This window comes from Hyperolius riggenbachi, chromosome 11 (assembly GCF_040937935.1).
Source record: "Hyperolius riggenbachi isolate aHypRig1 chromosome 11, aHypRig1.pri, whole genome shotgun sequence".
Lineage (NCBI taxonomy): Eukaryota > Metazoa > Chordata > Amphibia > Anura > Hyperoliidae > Hyperolius > Hyperolius riggenbachi.
The window spans coordinates 100048320-100075179 of NC_090656.1; the positions used below are offsets into that span (position 1 = coordinate 100048320).

At 43.2% G+C, this 26860-nt stretch overlaps 1 protein-coding gene across 1 annotated transcript in view; it reads right to left on the bottom strand.

The window, feature by feature from the left end:
* BBOX1 (gamma-butyrobetaine hydroxylase 1) overlaps window positions 1-26860 on the bottom strand; it is a 181316-nt gene that overhangs the window by 144535 nt on the left and 9921 nt on the right. The window contains exons 2-3 of the mRNA XM_068261512.1: window positions 18016-18462; window positions 541-655 (exon numbers count right to left, since the gene is read on the bottom strand). Coding sequence (XP_068117613.1) covers window positions 541-655; window positions 18016-18402 — 502 coding nt within the window. The 5' untranslated portion in view covers window positions 18403-18462. The remainder of the gene's footprint in view (window positions 1-540; window positions 656-18015; window positions 18463-26860) is intronic.

Consider the following 26860-nt stretch of genomic DNA (forward strand, 5'->3'; position numbering starts at 1 on the left):
CTTATGAACAAGGGCATGCTGTGAAGGAGGACGGGGAGTATGCATCCCCTAAGGCTGTTTTACCTGGTGCAGCAAGGTAAAAAGAAGTCACATAGCCTGGGGGCAGTCTAGTGAATATCTAATTCCAGGTATCTCACTGGTCCCCGAGTTGTTATTAGGCCAGAGGTGACTATACATACAATACCTAGCTATTTATTTGTTTTCCTCCTTTTATGACTTTAGGGGGCATTTTTCTGGCATGAGCTTCTTTGCCAGGTCATCACAACCTACACAAGATAAGAGAGGCTGTTTAATGACTAGCCTGTAATAACCACTGGAAGAGCTCCAGATCACCTTAGTGATCAGATATTTTGTGTAATTATCCCCAATCCATTTTCAGACCATTAGAGCGCTGTATCTTTGATGAGTCACAACGCTCAAGGCTGCAGCTGGACCACAGTTACATCAAGGTATTAGGGGACCTGTTCATGTTTTTAAAACATAACTGTCTGTATTAACTGGTCCTAAGACTTTCTCCCTTCAGATTAGGCCTCCACATACCTGGTAAAAACAGTTCATCATGCATTTCTGTGCGAGACTTCTTTGAAAAACACCTTTTCTTCAGCCACTCCGAGTCAAAGTCACTTTGGTGATCATCTGGCCAAGTAATAGATATCTATAAAGAAAAGATAAAATGTATCTGTGGTAATAAAACAATCAGTACATTATAAAAATAAGCCCATCTGATAAAGGTGCTTGTTAGAAAGCAATACTGCATCTTAAAAACATTAATACAAAAATATGAACTTACTAGTGAATAGTGTTAAAACACACAGTTTAGCACAACAATTTAAAGTTCAACTTTTTTTCTTATTGTTATCAAGAAATGTTAAGTGTCAAGAGGTAAATATGCTTATAAAAACTGACGTAATAATTTCATCAAGGTTTGCTCATTTCTACTTTTACCTAGACGAAACCTCAACAATATGGACACCTGTATATAATGGTTAATTAATTTACTAAAGTGGTGTCAGGTTTGCTGCTGTTGCATTGAAATTCATGAGGGAAGCTCAGTACATGAAGAGCAGTGGATGGTTACTCGTGAGCCAGATCTCACCAGCCAGTCATGTGACTGACAGTTAGTGATGGTCATGTCTAGGAGTACTCATGGACAAGTATGTGATCAGTTTGGCCAGGTTAAAGATATGAAAGTCTCTTTTGCTAGTCATGATCATGTGCTTAAGCAGGATGTGATTGCAGCAAATCAGAGCTTTGCAAATCTATCAACCAACCAAACAAATCGCATGCTTCTCTATGAGTTCTCCTAGACATGACCATCACTACTGACAGTATACAGCAGCCTAAAACCCTTCCCCATTCCTTGCCTGAAACAGATGCAGGGCCTGCCTATTAGCTGCACACACACACACACACACACACACACACACACACACACACACACACACACACACACACACACACACACACACACACACACACACACACACACACACACACACACACACACACACAATCTCCTCTTAGTTATCATCATCATTTGAAGGATCAGGAGAACTGTAACTGAAACTGCATAACTTCACATTAAATGTGTAGCAATAGTTTAGAGCAGGGATGTCAAACTCCATTTCCTCGAGGGTCTAGATCCTTACAAATTTTTGGTACAGCTCAAATGAATTGATAGAACTTGAATTAGGAGAAGTGTGGTTCAGCAAGTAGAACACATTACTACATTTTTCAGTCCATCCTAAACACTGGCATGGCTATGGTGCTTGAGGACTGGAGTTTCAACATCCCTGCGTTAGTGGGTCTGTCCAGGTAAAGAACACGAGATTAGAAGAAAGACCAAAGACCCAAAAATAGAAAAGACAACTGAAGGTCAATAGTGTAGTACTTTCAGGCAGTATGGAAGAAGAGTATTTAGTAGAAAGGATACTCACAAAACTGGTTGTCACACCGTCAACCACAGACAAGGCAGATGGGGACTATGAACCTATCATAACTTACTGTACGATCTTGAAGGTTGAATTAACTAAATAAATAACAACCAAACCTCTTAAACCTTGTAAACACTACATCATCCTTGGCATAGACGATCTTGCAGGGCCAAGATTTTAGCAGAACTGTGAAGTAGGGAGTGTGAAAAGATGGAGAGTGGTGTGCAGCACATTGGTGAGAGGCAGTGATACAGGTAAGTCAACCTCTTCTTTTGCCGGCCTCTGCATGTTGCAAAACTGTTTGCGGTCATCCCTATCTGAGCTTAACTTTAGTGGAAACTGCATGACAATATATACGATTTTTGTTCCAGAGCTACACCCAGAAGTAATCCTGTTGCTAAAAGTGTTAGGTGGAGGTTCCTTCCTTTTTAAGACTCTCCATTGATCCTCTGGTGTGATGGATGGCTTTACTGACCAATAGGGGAACCTAGAAACTCAGCTCAACTCATTCTTAGATACATTTGCCACAGTCTGTTGAACTACTACAGCAGGGGTCTAAAAATCAATTTACCTGGGGCCGCAGGAGGCAAAGTCAGGATGAGGCTGGGCCGCATAAGGGATTTCACAAAAAAAGTCCTCAAATGTCATTATTAACAGTTTTAATTATTTCTTCTGAACATGAAGTGTCCTACCTTATAGTTCGCTTCAATGCTCCTATTACAAGTAATCCGCTGTGTTCCCGCCACAAAACAAGGCATGCAGAGCCCCCAAATCGCCCGGGGGGCAATCCGCCAGCATTTCCTGGAAGGGGCAGAGCTTTCAGCTTCAGCTCTGCCCCTCCTGATGCCCCTCCAATCGCGGCGAATAGCCGCCTCTGCCCGCCCCTCTCACTCTTCCTTCACAGAGCGGGGCAGGGAGAGGCGGCGATCCGTGCGGCGATTGACGTCAAGAGGGGCAGAGCTACAGCTGGAAGCTCTGCCCCTCAGCGTAGTCGTGGATGTTTGCCCGGGGGATTTGGGGGCTCTGCAGCCCACGTTTAGCGGCGGGGATGCGGCGGATTACTTGGGAGCACTGAAGCGAACTATAAGATAAAATAGTTTTCTTTTGCTCTTGCCGGCGCGGGCCACAAAATATTGTACCGAGGGCCGCAAATGGCCCGCGGGCCGTGAGTTTGAGACCCCTGTACTACATATTTAAGCATACAGTTTTCAGTGAGGATAACCTCTGATCATGTAAATATCACACCTTCAGTTTATACTGTCTAAATGTACTTCTTGGCCTCTTTAAAATATTCTACTGATCAAATAATTTTAAAGACCACATATGTAGATTCAAAAATTATACACACTTTTTAAAGGTCTCCAGTCCTTTAAAGTATACCCACTTTGAACACTATCTGTATTAATGGGGGTTTTTTTTCAATGTGATGCTAAATAATCCAGAGTTATTAATCACAGTTCCACTGCATTTTGGAAGTCAAACTGCAGTGTGCCTTACTGAAACATAATTTTCCCTGATAACATGATGGCTATGCCAAGGAGACAATTCAATCTACAAACCTATATTTTTAACCCTTAAACCCAAAAAAAGAAAATAGAAATCCAGAACAGTCATATTTAGGACTATGGGCCTTATCCAATTCACTTTTTCTATTAAGTTTTCTCCTAGGAGATAATTTTTCATCTTCTGTTTAACAAACGTTTCAGCACTCTGCAATTGAAAAATTATTCTGAGTTTATACTTGCTTGCTGGTGGCTTAATGTGGGAACACACCTAGGAGAAAACTTAGAGGAAAAAAAAGACCATTAAAGAAACACTGAAGCGAGTCTAAACTCCCTTTTTTAACTTGTACTTATGTTCATCACTATAACCCCTGCTAAAACACCGCTATCCCCCGGCAAGATGAGGGGTTAAAGTGAATGGGAACTGCATTTAATAAAATTAGATAGATACTTACTCTTAACCTCTTGACGACCAGCAAACGCCGATCGGCGTAAACTGGTCGTCTGCGGGTTACCATGGAAATGGCCGCTCGATGGAGCGGCCTTTCCATGTCAGTTCACGGAGGGTGTCTCCGTGAACAGCCGGAGAGCCCTGCTGATTGCGGCTCGCCGGCAAAATGTAAACAAGCGGGGAAGAAATCCCCGCTGTTTACATCGTACGACGCTGCTGCGCAGCAGGGCAAATCGGCGATCCCCGGCCTCTGATTGGCCGGGGATCGCCGGCATCTGATAGGCGGAAGCCTATCCTTCAATGCGCAGGACGGAATTCCGTCCTGCGCATTACGGAGAGAGGGAGGGAGGGAGGTAAGGAGGCAGAGGGCGGAAATGGCTGCGGAGGGGGGCTTTGAGGAGCCCCCCCCGCAAAACGCAGATGGCCGGCGGCGATCAGACCCCCCCGGCAGGACATCCCCCTAGTGGGGAAAAAAGGGGGGAAGTCTGATCGCCCTGGCATAATACTGATCTGTGCTGCGGGCTGGAGAGCCCACGCAGCACAGATCAGCCAATACAGCCCTGGTCGGCAAGTGGTTAAGGAGAGGGAAGGCTCTGGGTCGAATAGAGCCTTCCCGCTCCTTTCCTGGTCCCCTCGTTCCCCTGCTGGCTCGCCCGGTAGCAGTATTTGACTAATTTAGGAGGCTTCAGAAGTCTTCAGGGAGCCCGAGTACTCCTGAAGAAGGGCGGTCCTGTACTGCACCTGCGCAAACATGCTCTCTTGCTACAGTCTACAGCCATTAGTTCTGCCTCAAGCAGGAAGCGTTCCCTGGACACTGGAGAGGGGATTTGGGGGGTATTAACTCCTCGTTTTGCCGCGGGATAGCGATGTTTCAGGAGGGGTTATAGTGATGAACATAACTACAAGTTAAAAAAGGGAATTTAGACTCACTTCAGAGTCTCTTTAAATAAGGCCTATGGCCCTTTATCAATTCCCCTTTTCTTCAAAATGTTCTCCTAGGTGATATTTTCACACTTTATCAATAAAATGCCTTTTAAGCCACCAGCAAGCAATAAATCTTCAGAATAATTTTGAGAGTACTTTTTACCACTTTTTGGTACTTTTTCAATTGAAGAGTGCTAAAAAGTTATTTTAAACAGAAGATGAAAAACTATCTCCAAGAAGAAAACTCAGGGGAAAAAGAGAATTTGCTTATGGGCCACATGTCTTCAAATATTTTTTTTTTTAATAACTTTTTTTTAATCAGTTTATCTTAGATCCAGATTCACTTTAAGAAACTACTCTGAAATGCATTGTGCTTCTTTTCATATATGTAAGATGAGTCATCAAAGGCTGCAGATCACTTAAATATAGCAACTTCACAACGTACTTATTTATGTCTCACACAATTCTCATTTAAAATCCCATATATCTCAGCACAAGTGAAGAAATTATGCAGTAAATCTTCAAATAGAATACATTAGGATTGCATGAACTGCTGTCCCTCTTAATTCATTACAGATGGCTTGTTTTTAGTGCTCTTGTGCAAAGTGTTATGGTAGGTCCTTTAACCCGACTCCAAGTCTGTAGAATACCGCTTGCAATTTCCATTTCTCCATAAATCTTCGGTGATCACTTAAAGGTTCTGGCTTCCCAAGACTTATTCGTTTTTAATAACACTCCTTAAAATGATTAATGAATCAGCCATTCATGAAGCATAATTGACTACTTTCCTGAAACTACACTCTAGAAAACTTTACTCAGTTTCGTTAATACACAGTCAAGAGAGACAAAAAATATAAATTCAGACTTGCAGGGGCTGATTCATCAAGGCAAGGACATGCAATTTGCAAACCCTCAGTTTGTTGTGACCACACGGACAATGATCATTGGCAAGGCGGCTGGATGCAATATTGTACTGCCTCCCAAAATATGATTGCAGTGTGCAGAAACTGCAGACCAAGTATGGTTCCTAATCTGCAGATAACCAAGAAGAGCCTGGGACCTCGCGGTACCCCGGTTGTATGGGGGCATTGGGAAGCCTCCCCGTGGCGCTCCTGGATAGTGCTATTGTAGCATGAACTAATTCCCGCAGGGCAACCGCTTTGCGGCATTCGTTTTTGACCCTGCATAAGTCGGCATGCGAAAGCGAATGCATATTTGCATGAGCATTGCCTCATGAATAGCCAATAAGGCCAAATTTGTTTAGCCAGTTATGTCAGGTGCTCACTTGGTGTTTAATGCACGCATTTAACTCTCTGTGTAGTAACCAAGAAGTCTTCAGGGGAAAATGAGCATACACTTTCCTTATTAATCGCTGGGAACTGCAATCAGGGCTGGCTTGGATTTCACAACATCCTGAGCGAAACTAGACTTTTGTGACACCTCCCCCTCCTCTTCAGATTTTGAATGCCACTACTGCCACATAACACTGTGTTCATTGTAGAGGCAGGTGTTGGGTAGGCAGGTATGTGCCCCTAGATCTAAGTATAAGTCAGATGTGTCCCCAATAGTGTTCGTTAGCCAGATGTACCCGCTTAATTATGTAGTCCCCTCAGTATAGGTATCAGATGGGACCCCAGTGTTTGGTAGTCTTCTCTGTATAGGTAGCTTATGTACCCCAGTATTGATAGTTCCCTCAGCATAGATAGCAGACATGCCCAATATAGGTATTCAGCTGTGCCTCCAGTATTAAGTAGCCCCCTCCCCTAGCATAGTTAGCAGATGTGCCCCAGTATTGGACAATTTTCCCCATAGTAGGTAGCCAGATGTGCCCCCACTATTAAGGCAGTTCCCCCCATTATAGGTAGCCAGATGTGTTCCCAGTATTAGACAGCCCCTCCCCCCCATTATAGGTAGATGTGCTTCCAGTAGTAATCCCCTCCCCAGTATAGGTAGCAGACATAGCCCCCAATCTACCATTTTAGAGTTGCAAACAGAGGTGGAGCTTGAGAAGTAGCTTTCCTCTTATTGTCCAGCAACGGTGGCTCTCTATCAGCAGTGTGGTCTGTGTCCCCCTATAGCTACACAGCATCTCTCATTATGTGACATGCCAGTACGTGCTGGCGGTCCGCAGGAGGTGTGGCACCTGTAACCATGAGCGGCTCATATAGAGCTCGAGTCACTGATCACCAGAAGGTTAGTAACCTCTCGCCATGGCTGATGGATTGGGCGGAGCATTTGGGGGGCCTGCATGCACCAATGGTAATGTGATGTACTGAGCGACCGTTCAGGACGCTCAGGTTAAAGACCGCTCCTGGTGGCAATACATGGTGGTCAGGCCACTTTGCAGGTACCTGTTGCTCCTTCATTTGAGCATTCATTCACCGTGTTCACCATGTGAAAAATGGGAGTTCAGAACAAAAAAAAACAAACCTTAAGAAACAACAACAATGAAAAATTCTTCAGGGATTGCACTAAATGGCCATAGCCCCACAGAGTAATTTTTTTCAAATAAAGCTTGAAGACACAGCAGTGTTGACACAGCAGAGATGTATGGGAGAATGTATACTGTTTCCTACTCATTTCGTTTGAGATGTTCAAATCTAGGGCTTGATTCACTAAACCTTGATAAGACAAATATCACACGTTATCAAAGTTATCACAAGCTATCAAAGTTATCATACACTATCAAAGTTATCTCAAAGTTATCACACGCTATCAAAATTATCACACGCTATCAAAGTTATCACAAAGTGAAAGAGACTCTGTAACACAATTTTCAGCCTTATTTCTTCTATCCTATAAGTCCCTATAACTGTTCTAATGTGGTCTGTCTTACTGCAGCCTTTCCTAGTTGCACAGTGGCTGTATTATCTCTGTTATATAATCCAATCTTCTTTCCTTTGTCAGCTTTGTCAGCTCAGGCAGGAATGTGCTGCTCTGCTGTGATAGGTAGAAGTTATACACACCCTCTCCAAGCCCCCTCCAGGCTCTGTATGAGTCACAGACTGAGCTTCTCTCAGCCTATCACATGCTGGTTAGCAGCCATGTTTTTTGTTTGTAAACACTGCCTAAAACTGGCAATTACAAGCCAGGATTGCAGCAGGGAGTGGCAGAAACAGCAAAGAGGGGCCCAGGAGAACATAATGAATAGAATGGTATGCTTTTTATTGTAAGAATTTTAGAGTACAGGTTCTCTTTAACACACGCTATCAAAGTTGTCACAAAGTTATCACACGCTATCAAAGTTATCACACGCTATCAAAGTTATCACAAAGTTATCACACGCTATCAAAGTTATCACATGCTATCAAAGTTTTCACAAAGTTAGCACACGCTATCAAAGTTATCACAAAGTTATCACAAGCTATCAGAGTTATCACAAAGTTATCACACGCTATCAAAGTTATCACACAGTTATCACACGCTATCAAAGTTATCACACGCTATCAAAGTTAACACACCTTATCAGAATAGCATAGCGAGCGCTACGAACCCGCAGGGGCTCAGGACAGGATGAGTGCCATTGCCAATTAGCAGGCATAAGTTCGTAGTGTTGTGTTCGCTATGCTACTCTGAAAAGGCATGTTAACTTTAATAGCGTGTGATAACTTTGTGTAACTTTGATAGCGTGTGATAACTTTGATAGCATGTGATAACTTTGTGATAACTTTGATAGCGTGTGATAACTTTGGTAGCCAAGGGAGAAGTGAAAAGAGAGAGCTGGCACTCGATGATGGCCAACTGCAAGGTGATCCGGAAGAGCTCAGCAGTGATGTGCTCCCAGCTGTATAGATCCATATGCAATAGAAGAAGAAAAAATGAGCGCCGGGCACCAAAACTTTTGCTTGCTATTTATTCCAGAACCACACAGACATTGAAAGCAAGGGGGTAACAAAAGGCCTGACAGCCGTTTCGCGGGATAAAAGTTGCCCGCTTCCTCAGAAACGGCTTTATCCCGCGAAACGGCTGTCAGGCCTTTTGTTACCCCCTCGCTTTCAATGTCTGTATGGTTCTGGAATAAATAGCAAGCAAAAGTTTTGGTGCCCAGCGCTCATTTTTTCTTCTCCTATTGCATAACTTTGATAGCATGTGATAACTTTGTGATAACTTTGATAGCATGTGATAACTTTAATAGCGTGTGAAAACTTTGTGATAATTTTGATAGCGTTTGATAACATTGATAACGTGTGTTATTTGTCTTATCACAGTTTAGTGAATCAAGCCTCTAATGTGCATAGATAGAGAGCTGCCGGAGATTGAGCCTCTTTACACTTTAAAGCTGTGCCACCAACAGGATGCGGTCTGTGACACGTCTGGCAATCCGGGCCACAGATCGGGATGTTGCTTGGCTGTAATGCTATTTCCACTATTTCACTGCTATTTCCAATAAAAAAAAGTCACAGCTGGTAAACAGTTACTCTTCAAGTTAATGGAGCTGTGAGTCACTAATTTAGAGTAATAATGGAATAATGGATTATGGATAATGGAGACACAGACAGACATACAAACCCAGGGAGGAGAGACTATGCCAACACTGTGAGCAGAAGGCCCTCGAGGACGAAAATCACTTCCTGCTGCACTGCCCCAAATATACCGATACCAGGGAAACCTTCTTTTCTTCTATTTCCAGACTTTCACAGATTAGAGGATGAGAGAAAACACTGCATTCTACTAGGAGAAGAGAAATCCACAGTGACAATCGCTGCACACTATGTCACAGCATGCCACAGACTTAGAGGAGCATAAATGAACTGTAAACTCCCCCCCCCCCCCAAATGTCCACGAACTGCTAACTCACTGCACCCCCACCCCATCCCATGTCCCTCATTCCCCCTGCTTTGGGAATGCCTGTATTGAAGCTTGGTCATGCCAATAAAGCTATATTTGATTTGGTTTGATTTGATTACTGATGTTATTGACATTAAACACAATCTGGTTACCCTTTGTATTACTTTAGTTTTATAAAAAACTTAAAAGGGAAGCGCAAAGAAAAGGTCATCATTTTAGTTAATGGAAGAATGCCTGATAGAAAACCAAGGGTGGCTGGACAAAGTAATGGTTAAGGGCTCTGCCTCTGACGCAGCTGACCAGTGTTCCAATCTCGGCTCTTCCTGTTCGGTAAGCCAGCACCTATTCAGTAGGAGACCTTTGGTAAGACTCCCTAACACTGCTGCTGCCTATAGAGCGCGCCTTAGTGGCTGCAGCTCTGACGCTTTGAGTCCGCCAGGAGAAAAGCGCAATATAAATGTTGTTTTTCTTGTCAAGTTCTAGCAGCCTCTGCTGCATATGGCAATTTTAAATCCAGGAAATTACTAAAGAAAAACTGTTTATTCTCAGTTCCATTACAGAAATCCAGTGGACATCTTACCAATATATTACACCTGTCCAACTCGCCTACTTGCAAAAACGGCACCTGAAAATTTAGGTAAAATATCGGTAAATAATATTGATATTTTATTACAGCTAAACCTAATCCTATTCTCACACAGAACACTCCCTCTCCCTAACACTAACCACCACCCTGCCGATGCCTAACCAGTAACCACCCCCTTCCGATGCCTAACATTTACCACCGCCTCTGATGTATAACCTTAACTCCCTCCACCTCATGCCTAACTTTAACATCCTTTCCCCATGCCTAACCTTAACCCCCCCAAGCCCCTCACACCTAACCTTAAAGACACCTCCCATGGACATCTAACCTTACCCACTAATGCCCCCGCATGCCGCAAAAAAGGCGAACTATTTTTAATAGTATTTTTTATAGTATAGCTTGCAGCCCCTGCTAATATTTCCTGCTATAAGCAATATTTGTATGGGCTGCTTAAACCCCGCCCCCCCCCCCCCCCCCACACACACACACACAGACACCTAACTTTAAAACCCTACCCACTGTTGCCTAACGTTAACTGCCCCAACCATGAAAAATATTGTTTATAGCGGGGGTCACCAGCGGCCAAATTTCCTGCTATAAACAATATTTATATGGATGTCTATGGTGGCGTCTAAACTTGCATCACTGACCTTTAGTAACACCAGCCCCCTCCTACTCCAGGATTACTGAATACTTCTATTATCCCAGTGCAACATCACTAATCTCCACTGCCCCCTCGTCACATCCTGCCTCACTATAACTGACCAATCAATTAAATAAGGTGCAAGGGTGCTATGTATATTGGTTAATATCCCTGAAAGATACAGGGCGGGGCCAACCTAGAACACTTGAATATATTTAAATACTATTACAAAAGGTTATGAGGCCACCAACATTATACCAATATGAAAATGTATTAAAGATACTTCTCAAAATACAAAACACAATCCCCTAGGATACCACCCTCCACATGATACCCTCTTCCCCATAGTTAAAAACAGGAATCATGGCGGAGTAAAGGTTATGCATAACTGGTGTTGCTTCTGCAGATAAATTGATTAGTCTCTGGCCAGAGTATTACATAACCAATCATCCATTCGTCCGCGCATATATTCCACATCCACACTGCCACAACAGATAGAAAAAGTGGGGGGCCCCCTTTAAAAATTCCTCTCTTCCCTTAACTTGATAGGTATTGGGATAGGGAGATCCATGTATAATCAACAAGTTCCAGGTTATAAATAACTTTCCAGATAGCTTGTAGCGTTACAGCTTTAAAGAAAACAGTACATGGATAGGTCTCACCCGCAAAGTAATGCTCTTTAGAACACAGGCAATTTTCCGCGCTCACTGTAGGGATTCCGTAACTGGATTCATCCGTGCGTGTACAATATTCGTGCATCCACTAAGTTCAGCAATCTCTTGTGCAGACCGGGTCCTGTATGACTTGAATCACCGGCCACTGCAAGGCAACAGCGCTGTAGGGAGTCGCACGCTAAACACGCCGGTTCTCCGTGCAGAGCAATGGCGGCAGCAGGAAGTGTGTATGCGATGGTCATCGCCAGTCACCAGTCAGCTGACCCGACTCCGGGAGAACCGGCGTGTTCAGCGTGCGACTCCCTACAGCGCTGTTGCCTGGCAGTGGCCGGTGATTCAAGTCATACAGGACCCGGTCTGCACAAGAGATTGCTGAACTTAGTGGATGCACGAATATTGTACACGCACGGATGAATCCAGTTACGGAATCCCTACAGTGAGCGCGGAAAATTGCCTGTGTTCTAAAGAGCATTACTTTGCGGGTGAGACCTATCCATGTACTGTTTTCTTTAAAGCTGTAACGCTACAAGCTATCTGGAAAGTTATTTATAACCTGGAACTTGTTGATTATACATGGATCTCCCTATCCCAATACCTATCAAGTTAAAGGGGAACTGAAGAGAGAGGTATATGGAGGCTGTCATGTTTATTTCCTTTTAGACAATACCAGTTGCCTGGCAGCCCTGCTGAGCCTCTGCCTCTAATACTATTAGCCATAGCCCCTGAACAAGCATGCAGCAGATCAGGTGTTTCAGTGGTTCAGACTTATAAGTCTGATCTGACAAGACTAGCTGCATGCTTGTTTCTGGTTTTAATCAGATACTACTGCAGAGAAATAGACCAGCAGGGCTGCCAGGCAACTGGTATTGATTAAAAGGAAATAAACATGACAGCCTCCATATACCTCTCTCTTCAGTTCCCCTTTAAGGGAAGAGAGGAATTTTTAAAGGGGGCCCCCGCTTTTTCTATCTGTTGTGGCAGTGTGGATGTGGAATATATGCGCGGACGAATGGATGATTGGTTATGTAATTCTCTGGCCAGAGACTAATCAATTTATCTGCAGAAGTAACACCAGTTATGCATAACCTTTACTCCGCCATGATTCCTGTTTTTAACTATGGGGAAGAGGGTATCATGTGGAGGGTGGTATCCTAGGGGATTGTGTTTTGTATTTTGAGAAGTATCTTTAATACATTTTCATATTGGTATAATGTTGGTGGCCTCACTATAACTGACCCCTAGTGACACCAGCCCCCTCCTACTACAGGGTTACTGAATTCTGGTACTACCGTGTTTCACCTAAAGTAAGACATCCCCTGAGAATAAGACCTAGCAGGAATTTCAAGAATGCTTGAAATGTAAGACATGCCCTAAATTTAAGCCCTAGCTAGCAGCCCACATGACACCAGCAAGTCACACTGAATACAAAGCCTGGATACAGGAGAGCAGCAGTATAATGTGAGTTCTACACAATCCTATATATGTGTGTTTTTGTTGGAGCCAGCCCTCCTGATCTGTTGTGATAAGCATCAGCAGCACTTCAACTCTTAACCTCTTCCCAGGACACACAGCTTATCCTATCATAGCTCTGGGGAGCCTGACAGAGTTTTCTGCCTGCAAGAAATATACTCTAATGCTGAATACACACGATGCGTTTTTGCGTTCGTTTTTGCGGTCGATTCGCATCGATTCGATTATTTCCAACATGCTCGATTCGGATTGGAAATAATCGAATCGACGCGAATCGACCGCAAAAACGAACACAAAAACGCATCGTGTGTATCCAGCATTACCCACACGATCAGCAGAATTAAATTTCATGTAAGTGAGAGCCAATCTGCAAACCACAAGCTCTGTGTATGTTGCACGTGTTTCAGCATGGCATACAGTATGTACATTTTGTATAGGAAAACTACCAGTGTTTGCCCAAAAATAAGACATCCTCTGAAAATAAGCCCTAGCACATCTTTTAGAGCAAAAATTAATATAAGACAGTGTCTTATTTTCGGGGAAACACGGTATCTCTATTATCCCATTAATCTCCACTGGCACATCCTGTACCTCTGTCACTGATCTTTTCTACATCTTGTCCCCCTGTCCCTACAAAGACCATTTTCTGTATGCATTTTTTTTACCATGTAGCTAGTGTATGGAATTGATGGCATTCATTCTGTTATAGGAAGAAAAATGAAAGACTCTACCTCCATTGAACTAAATCATTACTCATTATTATTCATTACATGTTAATGTTCTGTAGCCAGCTGGATATCAAAGCCTCTGCACTACGGTTCAAGGACTTGACGTCATTTAAATGTGCTGTTTCCATACGTAAATTTAAGTTAAGTGGTTATTTCCTGACTTGAGGTTCTGTATCTGTGACATTAAAGTAACTTTTTGTTTACTTTTGTACCCATATGGGCCATTAGAGAAGGAGAGAAAAAATACATTATATTACTAAAGCTTGTAAATGATTTCCTTCTGATGATCATTAGGGGGATTTTGCACAATATCTGCTCCACCTCAACAGTTGTGTACATGGTTTCAAGTGAACCTGTGAGGGAAAAAAGTGGATAGTCTTGAGGCTTTCAGCATCCTCCTTGAGACTACCCATCCAGTGGGACCCAGTGCTAGATTTGAACTTTTTACCATCCAAGGCCATTTTAACCAGCGGGCCCCCTGACCAACAGCAAACCTCTCCATCCACATGCACAAACTTTTATTGGTCCTAATAATTAATGTATTTAAAGGTACCCATTAACGATACAATTTTACTGAACAGTTATCCTTCTGATTGATTGATTGATTGATTGATTGATTGGCTTGGACAGTGTTGATGGTGCCAATCGACTAGAAACTATCCATTATGAAAGGTTGATCATTCTTGTTAGGTTGGAGGTGGGTGGAGGGCGGAGTCAGACTTGAAAAACAGCTGGCTATGATGGGGAATAACAGCTCAGGTCACAGACAGTAAGCTGCACCTGTTTGCTGAGTCAGAGTCAGAGTCAGTCAGAGTCCCAGACACTTGCCCGACCACTGTGGTTCACATGTTTGTCAGCTTTACTACATAAGTGTGCCAGCCGGCAGCCTCTTGCTTCCTGGGCCATGACTATTGTGGCCTTGCCTGAAATCTGGTCATGCTGTGAGCTTGTCGGATATGCTCTTATTGCCATGCACCAGTCTGTGAACGAGAGCAGCCAGACTGCACATCTGTGATTATGGTCCATGCATGAAGCTCCTTGTGCACAGCTTTTTCCTCCAGGACCACAGGGAGGTCCAGAGCTGTTAGACCCCCCTCCCCCAAATACTACTTCACTCCCTCTGATAAAGGGGTCTATTCTCCAGATCAGGTGGTTTTGTAGCTACAGTAAACTTGTTATGGGTGTGAAGATTATGATGTCCACACTTTGGTGTGGGACTTCATGAATTGCAGTTATGCCCCTGGAACCATCTTTGATAAGAGGGAATACCATGACGTGTCCTTGGATTGGGCACTAAATAGGAATAACATGTAAACCTTTTACAAAATATTTTTCCATCACAAGTGATCAGCTGCACAAGTTTGAAAACCCTGTTTCCAGCCAGCTGGCAGATCCACCTAAGTGAATGTGCCCAGAGATAAGCAGAGACATAGTTTATTTGCATTACAGGTGTAAGGCCTCTTGCACACTATATGCAATTCTGATTTTTTTATACGATCTCATTTTTGATTCCGAATGAAAAAAGTACTGCATGCTGCTGCGTTTTTTTAATCGGAATAAAAAATCGGATTGTATAAAAATCGGAATCGCATGTAGTGTACAAAAGGCCTAAGAACAATTGCGTGGTATCTAAAGACTATCGAAGCAGCCCTCTTCCTGCTTATCAATAACATAGCAAGGGATGTAAATAACCCACAGCCGGAAGGTCAAGTTATCTCACTCAGTGGTACACAGAGTTTTCAATAACAGAAATAGCGTACTATAAGGCAGCCTTTCTCAACCTGTTGAACCTGGAGGAACTTTGCAAATATTTTTTGAATCTCAAGTAACCCCTGAATTTATTTTGCAGGAGGCATGGACTTTAAAAGTCGGTGTGGCTGTTTATTTCACTACCCGCTATTACACTGCTACACATTATACTGTCTTCTTATTCTAGTGCTTTTTATTGATGTGCTCATTATTATTTTGATCCACAATTTAGTGCTTTTTTGATTATATTCTCTATTTTATTGTACTCTATCATACTTCCCCCACGATCTGGGAAATGCCAAGGAACCCCTGCAAAGTACTCAAGGAACCCTTGGCTTCCAGGGAATCCTGGTTGAGAAAGCCTGCTGTAAGGGGAAACACATTATTGAAAAATGAAATTAAGAATAAAAACCTCATATAACTAGGAGAATATTTTTAATATAACACTCAGTGTTTATCTTGATATCAGCAGATATCAGGTGGGGCTGGCTGCATCTTCTGCTTATTAAATATCCCAGCATGCACCTTGGTAGGTACCATGATCTTGATATAATCTCATGACAGGAGCACAGCCAGGTGTTTTTAGTTTTCATTAACAGGAAGTGTGAGGAAAATACCTGAATAACTGCTTGATAACAAATAGTGCAGCTGCTAGCTAATGTACAACTGCCGGCATGATTTACTCCAGTAGGTACACAATACTCCTGAACTTTCTACTATTTTCCTGACTGAAGTCACCTGGCCTTACTCAAACACAGGTTAATGGTTTTAAAAAAACTGAATGAACTGTGATCATAAAAAAGTGGCGAGTTCAAAAGTGAAATAATGGGAAACTACTGGAGCAGTCATGTTGGAGGGCAGTGCCAGCACAAGGCAGAGTCCCACCTAAGTACAGTAGCCAGGTTCCCTCCCCCCCCACCAAAGTTTAGGTAGCCAGAGTAACCTAACTACAGTAACCAGATTGAACCCCTCCATCCTGTGTATAGGTGGCCGGCTCCCCCCCCCCCCCCTGACAAGTGTGGGTGGCCAGAGTCCCACCTCCCCAAGTATAGGTAGCCAGAGTCCCCCACAAATATAAGTAGCCAGATCCCCCCCTCAAGTATAGGTAGTCAGAACCCCCCCCCCCCCCCCCAGTGTACCCTCCCAAGTAAGGATAGCTAGAGTCACCCCTAAGTATCGGTAGCCAGATCCCCCCCAGTATAGGTAGCCAGATCCCCCCCCCCCCAAGTATTGGTAGGTAGCAAAGTACCCACTAAGTATAGAAAGCCAGATCCCCCCCCCCCTCCCATAGGGAGCCAGATTCCCACTCTCAAGTATAGGTAGCCAGAGTCTCCCCCAAATATAGGTTGTCAGATTATTCACCTAAGTATAGGTAGCCAGATTCTCACCCCATGTATATGTAGCCAGATACCCCCCCCCCCCACCCGCACCTTAAGTATAAGTAGGCAGATTCGCCCTTAGGCATAGGTAGTGAGATACAAAATTGACATGAATGTCTGATTGATTGATAAGATTGGTGTACACGATATATATGTTAGCTTCTTTTATAAGTACTGGATGATAGTTTATTACAACCCTGGCGGTTATTTTAATTCAAAATAACATGTTTTTTCATTCTCATGGTCAACTGACCATGGTTGCTATCTACAACACTAGCCAAAATATGAGATGTTGTGTAAAGTTCTCACATAAGCAACAGTAGTCAGACGTGTTCTGTGATGCTTCTAAAGCACGTTGTGATCACACAGTTATGTGTCTTGTCTGCACAGGCGCACTGATGCAAGCACATGGTGATCACGCACCCTTATCTGCACAGGCGCATTGATGAAACATGTTCTATGCCTGCACAGTTATTGAATTCTGTCTATATAAAGGAGGGAAAATACTTTCGAGTTGGGACTCTCGAAGGACAAGCAGACATGCCTTCGCCAAGTATTTCCCCTCCAAGGTCGCTGAGGTCCCCCGATCTTCTCCGGGTGATGCTGCAATACTTGGTAAGAAATAATATTGATGCTCACTAATTACTCAAATAAACTATGGTTCTGCAAGCCTAGATAATTATTATAACAGGATTGTAGCTCAATAAATATTACTATTGAACCTTTCCTCATGTTTTGCTGCAATTCATTTTACGCACTACGGTGGTGAGCAAAGTTAGAGGGTTTAAAAACCCTTCCCGTGAGGCAAAACAGGTAGCCAGATCCTTCCCCAACCCACCCCCTAGTCTAACCTGAACCCATCCACCATCAGGAATGGTTCCAACCCTTCCCAACTGTACCCGAAACTCAACTTACAATTTTGGATTGGAGTTCCACTTTATGTGAAATCTGAGCAAAGATAGATGATCGCTTACAAACTGTTGTTGATTACCACATTTTGCCCATACGGTAGTTCCTATCCTCTCTAACTTAGCTTCCGCAAAGGAAAAAATATATTAAAATTGTTTAAAAACTCTGAATAGTGGAATTCAGGATATTCTGGATAAGCTAGAACTTACTGTTCCAGTAAATGTACTACAGGGGAAAATGACTTCATTAGAACCTCATCACAGTATTCACACGTGTACCTTCTTGGTGTTGGACAGATTCATGTTTTTCAATCCAATGTTTACATCCAGGATCTCAAAGGGAAGTCTTCTGGCTTTGGCGGACAGGAGGAAACAGTCGGGACACTGACAGTTATCTCTGAGCCATACGTATGGGTACAGACTTTGCTCTCCATCCTCCCAGTGCACACAGACAAAGCGCTCAGCATCCAATGCCTCTACGTGCTGGATCATGGCCTCAGTGTGAGCAGACTGGTCATAGACTGGAGCACTGCCCTGCCACTGGGAGAAATGCTGCAGGGAACCAAGGAGGAAGCTTTTGTTCCTTTGAACTTTTAGTGATGTGTGCGCTGAACACAATCGGACTTTGTTCCGTAATAAATGTTTAGCTACTGTAGCCCACATCATTACTCAATCCTCTTTTCAATTAAAGTCCTTAAAAGCTCCAAAGCAATGATCCTGAGATTCCTGAATGTGAGATAGAAAAAAAAATATCAGAATGTCAGTGAATTTAGATATTTACCACTAGCTCATCACTGTAAAATAAAAACATGTTGCAATTCAGTAGATGCTGGAAGTACTGTAACTGAAAGCTAAATTTGGGTACTTATATCATGATTACGTCAAATCAACTTTGAAATGGCTCTAAACCAGAGCTGGGCAACTACGGTTCGCAGGACTTGCCTGGCCTACACATGCTGTCAATGTGGCGTGTCGCAGACGTCATGTGCCATGCCATCAGTATGTGCCAGAAGTTCTGTTCTCTAGTACCCTCCCCCCCCCCCCCCCCTGCTGGGCGAGCTCTTCTGCGCATGCATGCACCCCCATTGCGTTCCTGCAGTCGGGAACATTTTGCGCCAGCGCAGTAATGTTCTGTACAGTACCCCCCTCCCCAATGTCTCTCAGATGTCTAGTTCCCCCATGTGTGTTCCAGTTTTGTTGGACCTCTTGTAGTGTATCTTTGATTTAATGCTTACTAATCTTAACCAGTGTACACTTGCCTGACTTTAAGAGGAACTCCAGTGAAAATAGCGTAATAAACAAAAGTGCTTAATTTTTTAAATGATTATGTATAAATGATTTGGTCAGTGTTTGCCCATTGTAAAATCTTTCCTCTCCCTGGTTTACATTCTGACATTCATCATGTGGTGACATTTTTACTGCTGGCGGGTGATGTCAGTGGAAGTAGCTGCTGCTTCCTTTTTTGGCAGTTCGAAACAAGCTGTTATTCCCACAGTGCAACAAGGCTCCCACAGTGTGATGTCAGCACCATGGTTAAATACATATAGAGCCCCCGATGATCTATTTGAGAAAAAGGAAAATATTTTTCATGGGAAGGGGGTATCAGCTACTGATTGGGATGAAGTTCAATCCTTGGTCACAGTTTCTCTTTAAGTCACCTGAGGCGGCCAATAATGACCGCCTCAGCTGACAATTAGGCATGTGTATGGCACCGAATGACCCCCGACGCACGAGCAATCCACGGACGGAAGTACTCAACTGAAGCGATGCCAATCCTCCAAACGATCCCATTGTTCACGCCTTTCCCCCACCACATACTGTATGTGCCACTTGCCGTCCCTCTGTTGTCCCCCACATAGCAACACAGCGTGTCATTATCTACACAGCTGACACACGTATGTGCAGCAGGACTCGGCAACATTGCCCAAGGGGATCAGCTCCTGATCCCCAAAAGGCGACATTTGTTGTCAATGTTTATGAGCCCAAATTTTGAGACCACCTGTGGCTGGTGACAGATTGGTGGGGCGACATAGTGACAGTCAGGAGGAAGTAATTACACAACTTGCGTTACCTAGGTAATGTGCGCATTGCTAGTATAAGGTGTATGTTCCACTAGTAATGCAGGCATCACCTAAGATGCGCTATTTGAGTGGAATGTTAGCTGTGTAAAAAAAACTGTCAAACTGCTGTGCACTGTGTACACACAGTTAATTTTTTTCCTGAATATGTTAAACTCCCACTAAAGGTGGCCATACATAATTCAATCTTTTAAATTTTTTTTTCAACTAGGAAAATCTGATAGATTATCCTGCTTGATCGAATAAATCTAAAACACAGGCCCAGATACCATACATGAATGGTTGATTTGTATGAAAATCCGGGAAAAACGATTGAATAATCACCAAAAGCTGAATTTGGTATGTTTGCTCTGCTGCCGCTGCTTTGCATATATGTGCTTAGATAGGAGAATAGAGGACTCAATGCATTTTCATTTTTTCCACAAATAAGTATTTCATTCTTTGGAACTTTTAAATTACACGATCACTATTTTTATTTTGTTTGATTGACTTTTCACTATGTTCTTTTTTTATCTACAGTATAAATAGTACAGTGTAAATAGTACAGTATAAATAAAGTTACTTTTAGTTTAATAGTTGCTACAGTAAGTCTAACTGATAAAATGGTAAGATACCACCCAGCCTCCCTAATCACTAGCACAATATTTGGCAGTAAAGGTAGCCGCTAAAGATACAAGTTGCCGAACAATCATTTACGAATGATTCTTTGTATGAACGATTTTTGGATCGATTTCATTAATCTGATTGGAGTGATTAGGAGATTTTTGTCCATTAGTGGTCCCAAACGATCATTTCCGATCGTTACATACAAAGAATCGTTTGTAAATGATCATTTGGCAAACTGTATCATTTGTGGCCACCTTTACTCTTACCAACTGCAGTTCAGGAAATGCTTTTCAAAAACAAAGAAAACCCTGAGAATCCCCATGAGGAGAAGGAATAGTCTGTCAGATTTCAACGTCTTACTTTTTCACTGTAGTGGTCCTTTAATGTTAACATGCTCTATTAGCATAAAAATGTATCAATGGGGGAGTTTCATTCTTTGATCATCCCCAGGTTGGGGAGAAATGATTTGGTTTTGCAAGTTTTTAATTCATTTTGGGTTACATGATTTGTTATATTTAATAAAGATCATTAGTTATTATTATATTGGTTGAACAGCTCTTCTTTTCTCTATGCTACACATATCTGTGATCCGCTATCTGCACATCAGGACTGAGCAGTGTCATCTGTTATCCCTTTCAAGCCTGCCTGTGCCCAGAATACTTATGGTAAAAAAGCTGTGAGTGATCCTGTCTCACACAGCCCTAGGTTTACAGGGAGATGGAGAGTATGAGAGGCGATTCAGTATGGAGGCAGAACCACAGCAGTATTGATGTACAGTGATGTGCACAGGTATGTAGACTAATGTTACTAGTTAAATGTACAGGTAGTCTCCGGTTAACGAACGAGATAGGGACTGTAGGTTCGTTCTTAACCTGAATATGTTCTTAAAGAGACACTGAAGCGCAAAAAAAATTATGATATTATGATTTGTATGTGTAGTACAGCTAAGAAATAAAACATTAAGATCAGACACATCAGTCTAATTGTTTCCAGTACAGGAAGAGTTAAGAAACTCCAGTTGTTATCTCTATGCAAAAAAGCCATTAAGCTCTACGACTTTCAAAGTCGTGGAGAGGGCTGTCTTCTGACTTTTATTATCTCAACTGTTAGTGAACAATTTTTTTTCTCTGCCAGAGGAGAGGTCATTAGTTCACAGACTGCTCTGAAAGAATCATTTTGAATGCTGAGTGTTGTGTAATCTGCACATATTATAGAATGATACAATGTTAGAAAAAAACACTATATACCTGAAAATAAAAATATGAGAATATCGTCTTTGATGCTAATCTTCTAGTAATTATTCATAGTACACAACCAATTCATTATATCATTTTTTTTCCGCCTCAGTGTCTCTTTAAGTCAGAACATTGTGCCATCTCTGTCCTCTGTACCTCCTCTGCGCCCTCCTGTGCCTCCAGTGTCCCCCTCTGTGTCACCTCTGCACTCTGTACCTGCTTATACAAGTTTAAAAGCCATTTTATATTTTAATTTTTTTTTAATCGATTTTCTCAAAAACTACAAGTACAATTTAAAAAACATTTTTTACTTGTTCCCATGGAAACACAGAATCCATGCCGTTCGTATCAGCGGGTTCAGGTCCGTTTCTAGGGCCCTGAGTGCTGAGGGTAGGGGGGAGCTGTAATGGAGGGGGGAGTCAGCCGGGGAGGGCAGCCCGACTTCTCCCTTCCTCTGCCGGGCCGCCCTCCATGCTCCCCCCTCTGACTGCAGATACGCTGATACACACACTGCTTCCTATTTAGCAGGAAGCAGCGTGTGTATCAGCTTCTAGGCAGAGGAGGAGACCAGCAGCAAGTCAGCGGCAATTGGAACCATGGAGGTGAGTTATGACTATTTACAGCGCTTCCCTGCGCTAACTCTGCAGTCGGAGGGGGGAGCACAGAGGGCGGCCCAGGAGAGGTTGGGCTGCCCTCCCCGCGGCTGACACCCCCTTCATTATGGGGGGGGGGGGGGGCAGCTACCTAATCTAACCTATACTGGGGGGCACGTACCTAATCTAACCTATACTGGGGGCACCTACCTAATCTAACCTATACTTGGGCAACTATCTAATCTAACCTATACTAGGGCAGCTACCTATCTAACCTATACTGGGGGGCACCTACCTAATCTAACCTATACTGGGGAGCAGCTACCTATGTAACCTATACTGGGGGTAGCTACCTAATCTAACTTATGCTGAGGTGCAGCAACCTATCTAACCTATACTGGGGGGCAGCTACATAATCTAACCTATACTGGGGGGCACCTACCTAATCTAACCTATACTGGGGGGCACCTACCTAATCTAACCTATACTGGGGGGCAGCTACCTATCTAACCTATAATGGGGGGCACCTGCCTAATCTAACCTATACTGGGGGGCACCTACCTAATCTAACCTATACTGGGGGGGGTAGCTACCTAACTTAACTATACTGAGGGGCACCTACCTAATCTAACCTATACTGGGGGCAGCTACCTATCTAATCTATACTGGAGAGCTGCTACCTATCTAACCTATACTGGGGGGCACGTACCTAATCTAACCTATACTAGGGGCCGCTACCTATCTAACCTATACTGGGGGGCACCTACCTAATCTAACCTATACTGGGGGCAGCTACCTATCTAACCTATACTGGGGGGCCCTACCTAATCTAATCTACACTGGGGGGGCACCTACCTTATCTAACCTACACTGGGGGGCACCTACCTAATCTAACCTATACTGGGGGGCACCTACCTAATCTAACCTATACTGGGGGGCACCTACCTAATCTAACCTATACTGGGGGGGGGGGGGGCAGCTACCTATCTAATCTCTACTGTCGGCACCTACCTAGCTAGCCTATACTGGTGACAACTATACTGGATACTTATATTGGAGGCACCTACCTAACTAACCTATACCTGGGGGCAACTATACTGGCTACCTATATTAGAGGCACCCACCTAGCTAACCTGTATTGGGGGCACCTGCCTATCTAACCTATACTGGGGGCAACTATACCGGCTACCTATATTGGAGGCACCTACCTGGCTAACCTATACTGGGGCAACTATACTGGGGCAACTTTGCCTGGCTACCTATACTGGGGGACCTATAGGTGGCTACCTATACTGGGGTACCTATGCCTGGTTACCTATACTAGGGGGACCTATAGCTGGCTACCTATACTGAGTGCAACTAGACCTGGCTAATTTTTACACCCTCGCCCTGGTTGCATTTTAGCCTAAAAACTGCCCTGGGTGGGTTGTCGTAATTCGAACGTTCGTAAGTTGGGCACTACCTGTATACTTATGCAGCTTAAAATGAGGAGTTTTTACACTGATCCAATGCAGAAAAATGCATTATAATTATATTGATCAAGGAACAGTTTGACACTACCTATGCTATAGACCAGAGGTGCCCACAATTTTTCGGCCTGTGAGTTACCTAAAAATTTAATTAAAAATTAGCAAGTTAAAAAGATCTACCTATGTACAATTTTAGGAGCACAATTGTATATACAAAATGGAAAATGTAGTGTGTTCGGGATCTACCATGAAGTCCTACCCATTGGGCACCCCTGCTATAGACACACGTATTCTTAAAGGAAAATGGGACCAGTCCTTGGCATGCTAACCCATATACCATACAAGCCTCTATTACAATTACTGTATAAACATTGAGCTAGAACTGGAATGACAGCTTTTCCCCTGAGAACACATGAGCAATAAACATATATATGTGTTTTTGTGAAACGTCATATTCTTTACAGATGTCTGGCCCAGCTTGCACATGTCCACTGCCTGGGGCATTTTTGGTATTAATTGACTCCCTATACACTTATGGCCAGATGTGATACTTATGAAACACTTGCCCCATATATTAAACAGATTTATTCCAATTTTGACAAAACAAGCTCCTCATGGCTTCAGAAACAAATCTGTATTTAGTGTAACGTCAACCAGTTGGACAGCTTTAAAAAAAACAGAATACAAATGTTATCTATGGACTATATTTATTGTATAGCAAACATATCTCCTATAGAAAGGGAGGATATGATGAACAAATTTAAAATCATTCAAAGGTTATTTTTACTGAAAACTGTGCATCTAAATGCTTTAACCATTCTTAAAGAGAACCCGAGGTGGGTTCTAAGAACGCTATCAGCACACAGAGCCTGGATCTGCATATACTGCCCAGCCTCTGTTGCTATACTGTGTTTCTGCTTCAAACACAATTAGGAATGACAGCTAAATGAATTCTGCGCCCTCTCCTACATTGCGCCCTGAGGCTGGAGCCTCTCCAGCCTATGCCTCGGCCCGGCCCTGGATGTACCTTGCCAGCAGTAAAGATGCTGCCATCTGAGATACATTTAACCCTCTGGGAGATACAATTCCATCGCCCAGGATGGGGCGCAGCACTTTTTTTTTTTTTTCTTAAATCATGTAGCTAGCCTAGCGCTAGCTACATGATAGCCGCTGTGCAGCGGCATCCCCTCACCCCCTCTGATCGCCTCTGGCGATCAGCGCAAGCAGGAGATCCCGTTCAGAACGGGATCTCCTGCTTGGCTTCCCCCCCGCGGCACGGCGGGTAGCGGCGGAGCGGCGGCGATCGGAAGTTATACGCAGCTAGCATAGTGCTAGCTGCGTGTAACAAAAAAAATTATGCAAATCGGCCCACCAGGGCCTGAGAAATCCTCCTGCACGCCATACCCCGAGCTCAGCTCGGGATTATCGCGCAGCAGGTTAGGGACTCCGAGCACCTCTCATGGGTATGCCTTTAAGACGACTTCCAACAAAGTGACCCCTCTGGAGGAGCCTCTTGCAATGGCCATGCATGTCACTTCCTCTTCCTGCTTCATTCAGTGATGCACTTCTCTAACAGAAAAGACAGGGGTGACCTGGAAGTTATAACATAGTCGAGATGGCAGCCGCAATTTTTAAATTGAAATTGAACGAAAACTATTTGGTGTAGAATGGAGATTTAGGCATCAAATGAAAGAGGAGAGCACAAGCTACAGAAAGGTATGCACCTTCAAGTACTTTGCATTACTGGTTGGAGTCTCTTTAAAGGGAACCTAAACTGAGAAGGATATGGCTTTTTCCTTTCAAAATAATACCAGTAGCCTGACTGTCCTGCTGATCCTGTGTCTCTAATACTTTTAGCCACAACAAGCATGCAGATCCGGTGCTCTGACTGAAGTCAGACTGGATTAGCTGCATGCTTGTTTCAGGTCTGTGACTCAGCCACTACTGCATCCAAAGAAATCAGCAGGCAACTAGTGTTGTTTAAAAGGAAACATCCATATCCCCCTCAGTTAAGGTTCCCTTTAAAGGCATACCCATGAGAGGCGCTCAGAGTCCCTTTAATAATGTAAATCAGTGGCAAAACACTGACTAAATAATTTATAAAGTAAATATTAAAATATATTCAGTAAAGGTTTGTTTTTTGAGGGGGGTTTGTCATGCTGATTTTTTGGCATCCATACTTTGTGAATAACTTACTTGGAACCAGCAAACAGTTAATGAAGCTAGAACACTAGATCTGCATATTGCTGTTACACAAGTACAGCATTTGATGAATTATGAGTAATAGTGAACTAGTCAAAGAACTTATAAGTCACACAGCTTAGGGAATATTAATAATTTATATTGTTTTTTTTCCAATGATAGAGAGAAGGATTAGAACCTTTTTTGTTTTTTAGAGTTTTAGAGCTGCCCTTTTTTTTTCATTGGGGAGATCTTTAGACCATGACTTGCATAATAATTTTAGTGGTCTCAGGAACAGGAAATGAGGTAGAGCAATACAATCTTAATAGAGTTACAGGTCTTACCAATTTTATAAAAGTGTTTACTGTCTCTTTCCCTAGTGGAGGTAATAGACCCGATCAAATTCACTTTTTCTCCTGAGTTTTCTCCTGGGAGATAATTTTTCATCTTCTGTTAAAAATATCTTTTCAGCACACTGCAATTGTACCAAAAAGTAGGTGAAAACATACTGTCATTGAACCACCAACGCGTAAAAATGTATGTGCTGATGTTCCTGCATCAGCGGGAATGCGTAAAAATGTACGCAATGCGGCCCGCCGACCCCAAGGTCGGCAAAAACAAAACTAGCTGGCGGCGGGGGACTGGAGCAGTAATGAGTGACTATGAAGGCACAGGATGGCTGCAGGGGGGCTGGTAGAAGACCCAGGTTTTTTTTGCCTAATAACTCCTTTAGGCCTCTTGCACACTGCAAGCAATTCAGATTCAGATTCCGCTTTTTAATCAGTTTGTACCTCCGATTCAGATTCAGATTTGCAGTGTGCAAGGAGCAAACTGCAAATCTGAATCTGAATCGGAAGTAAAAACAGATTAAAAAGCGGAATCTGAATTGCTTGCAGTGTGCAAGAGGCCTAAAAGGGATCTTAGCAGCTCCTGGCTACAAATTGCTGAAAGGAATGCCGTGT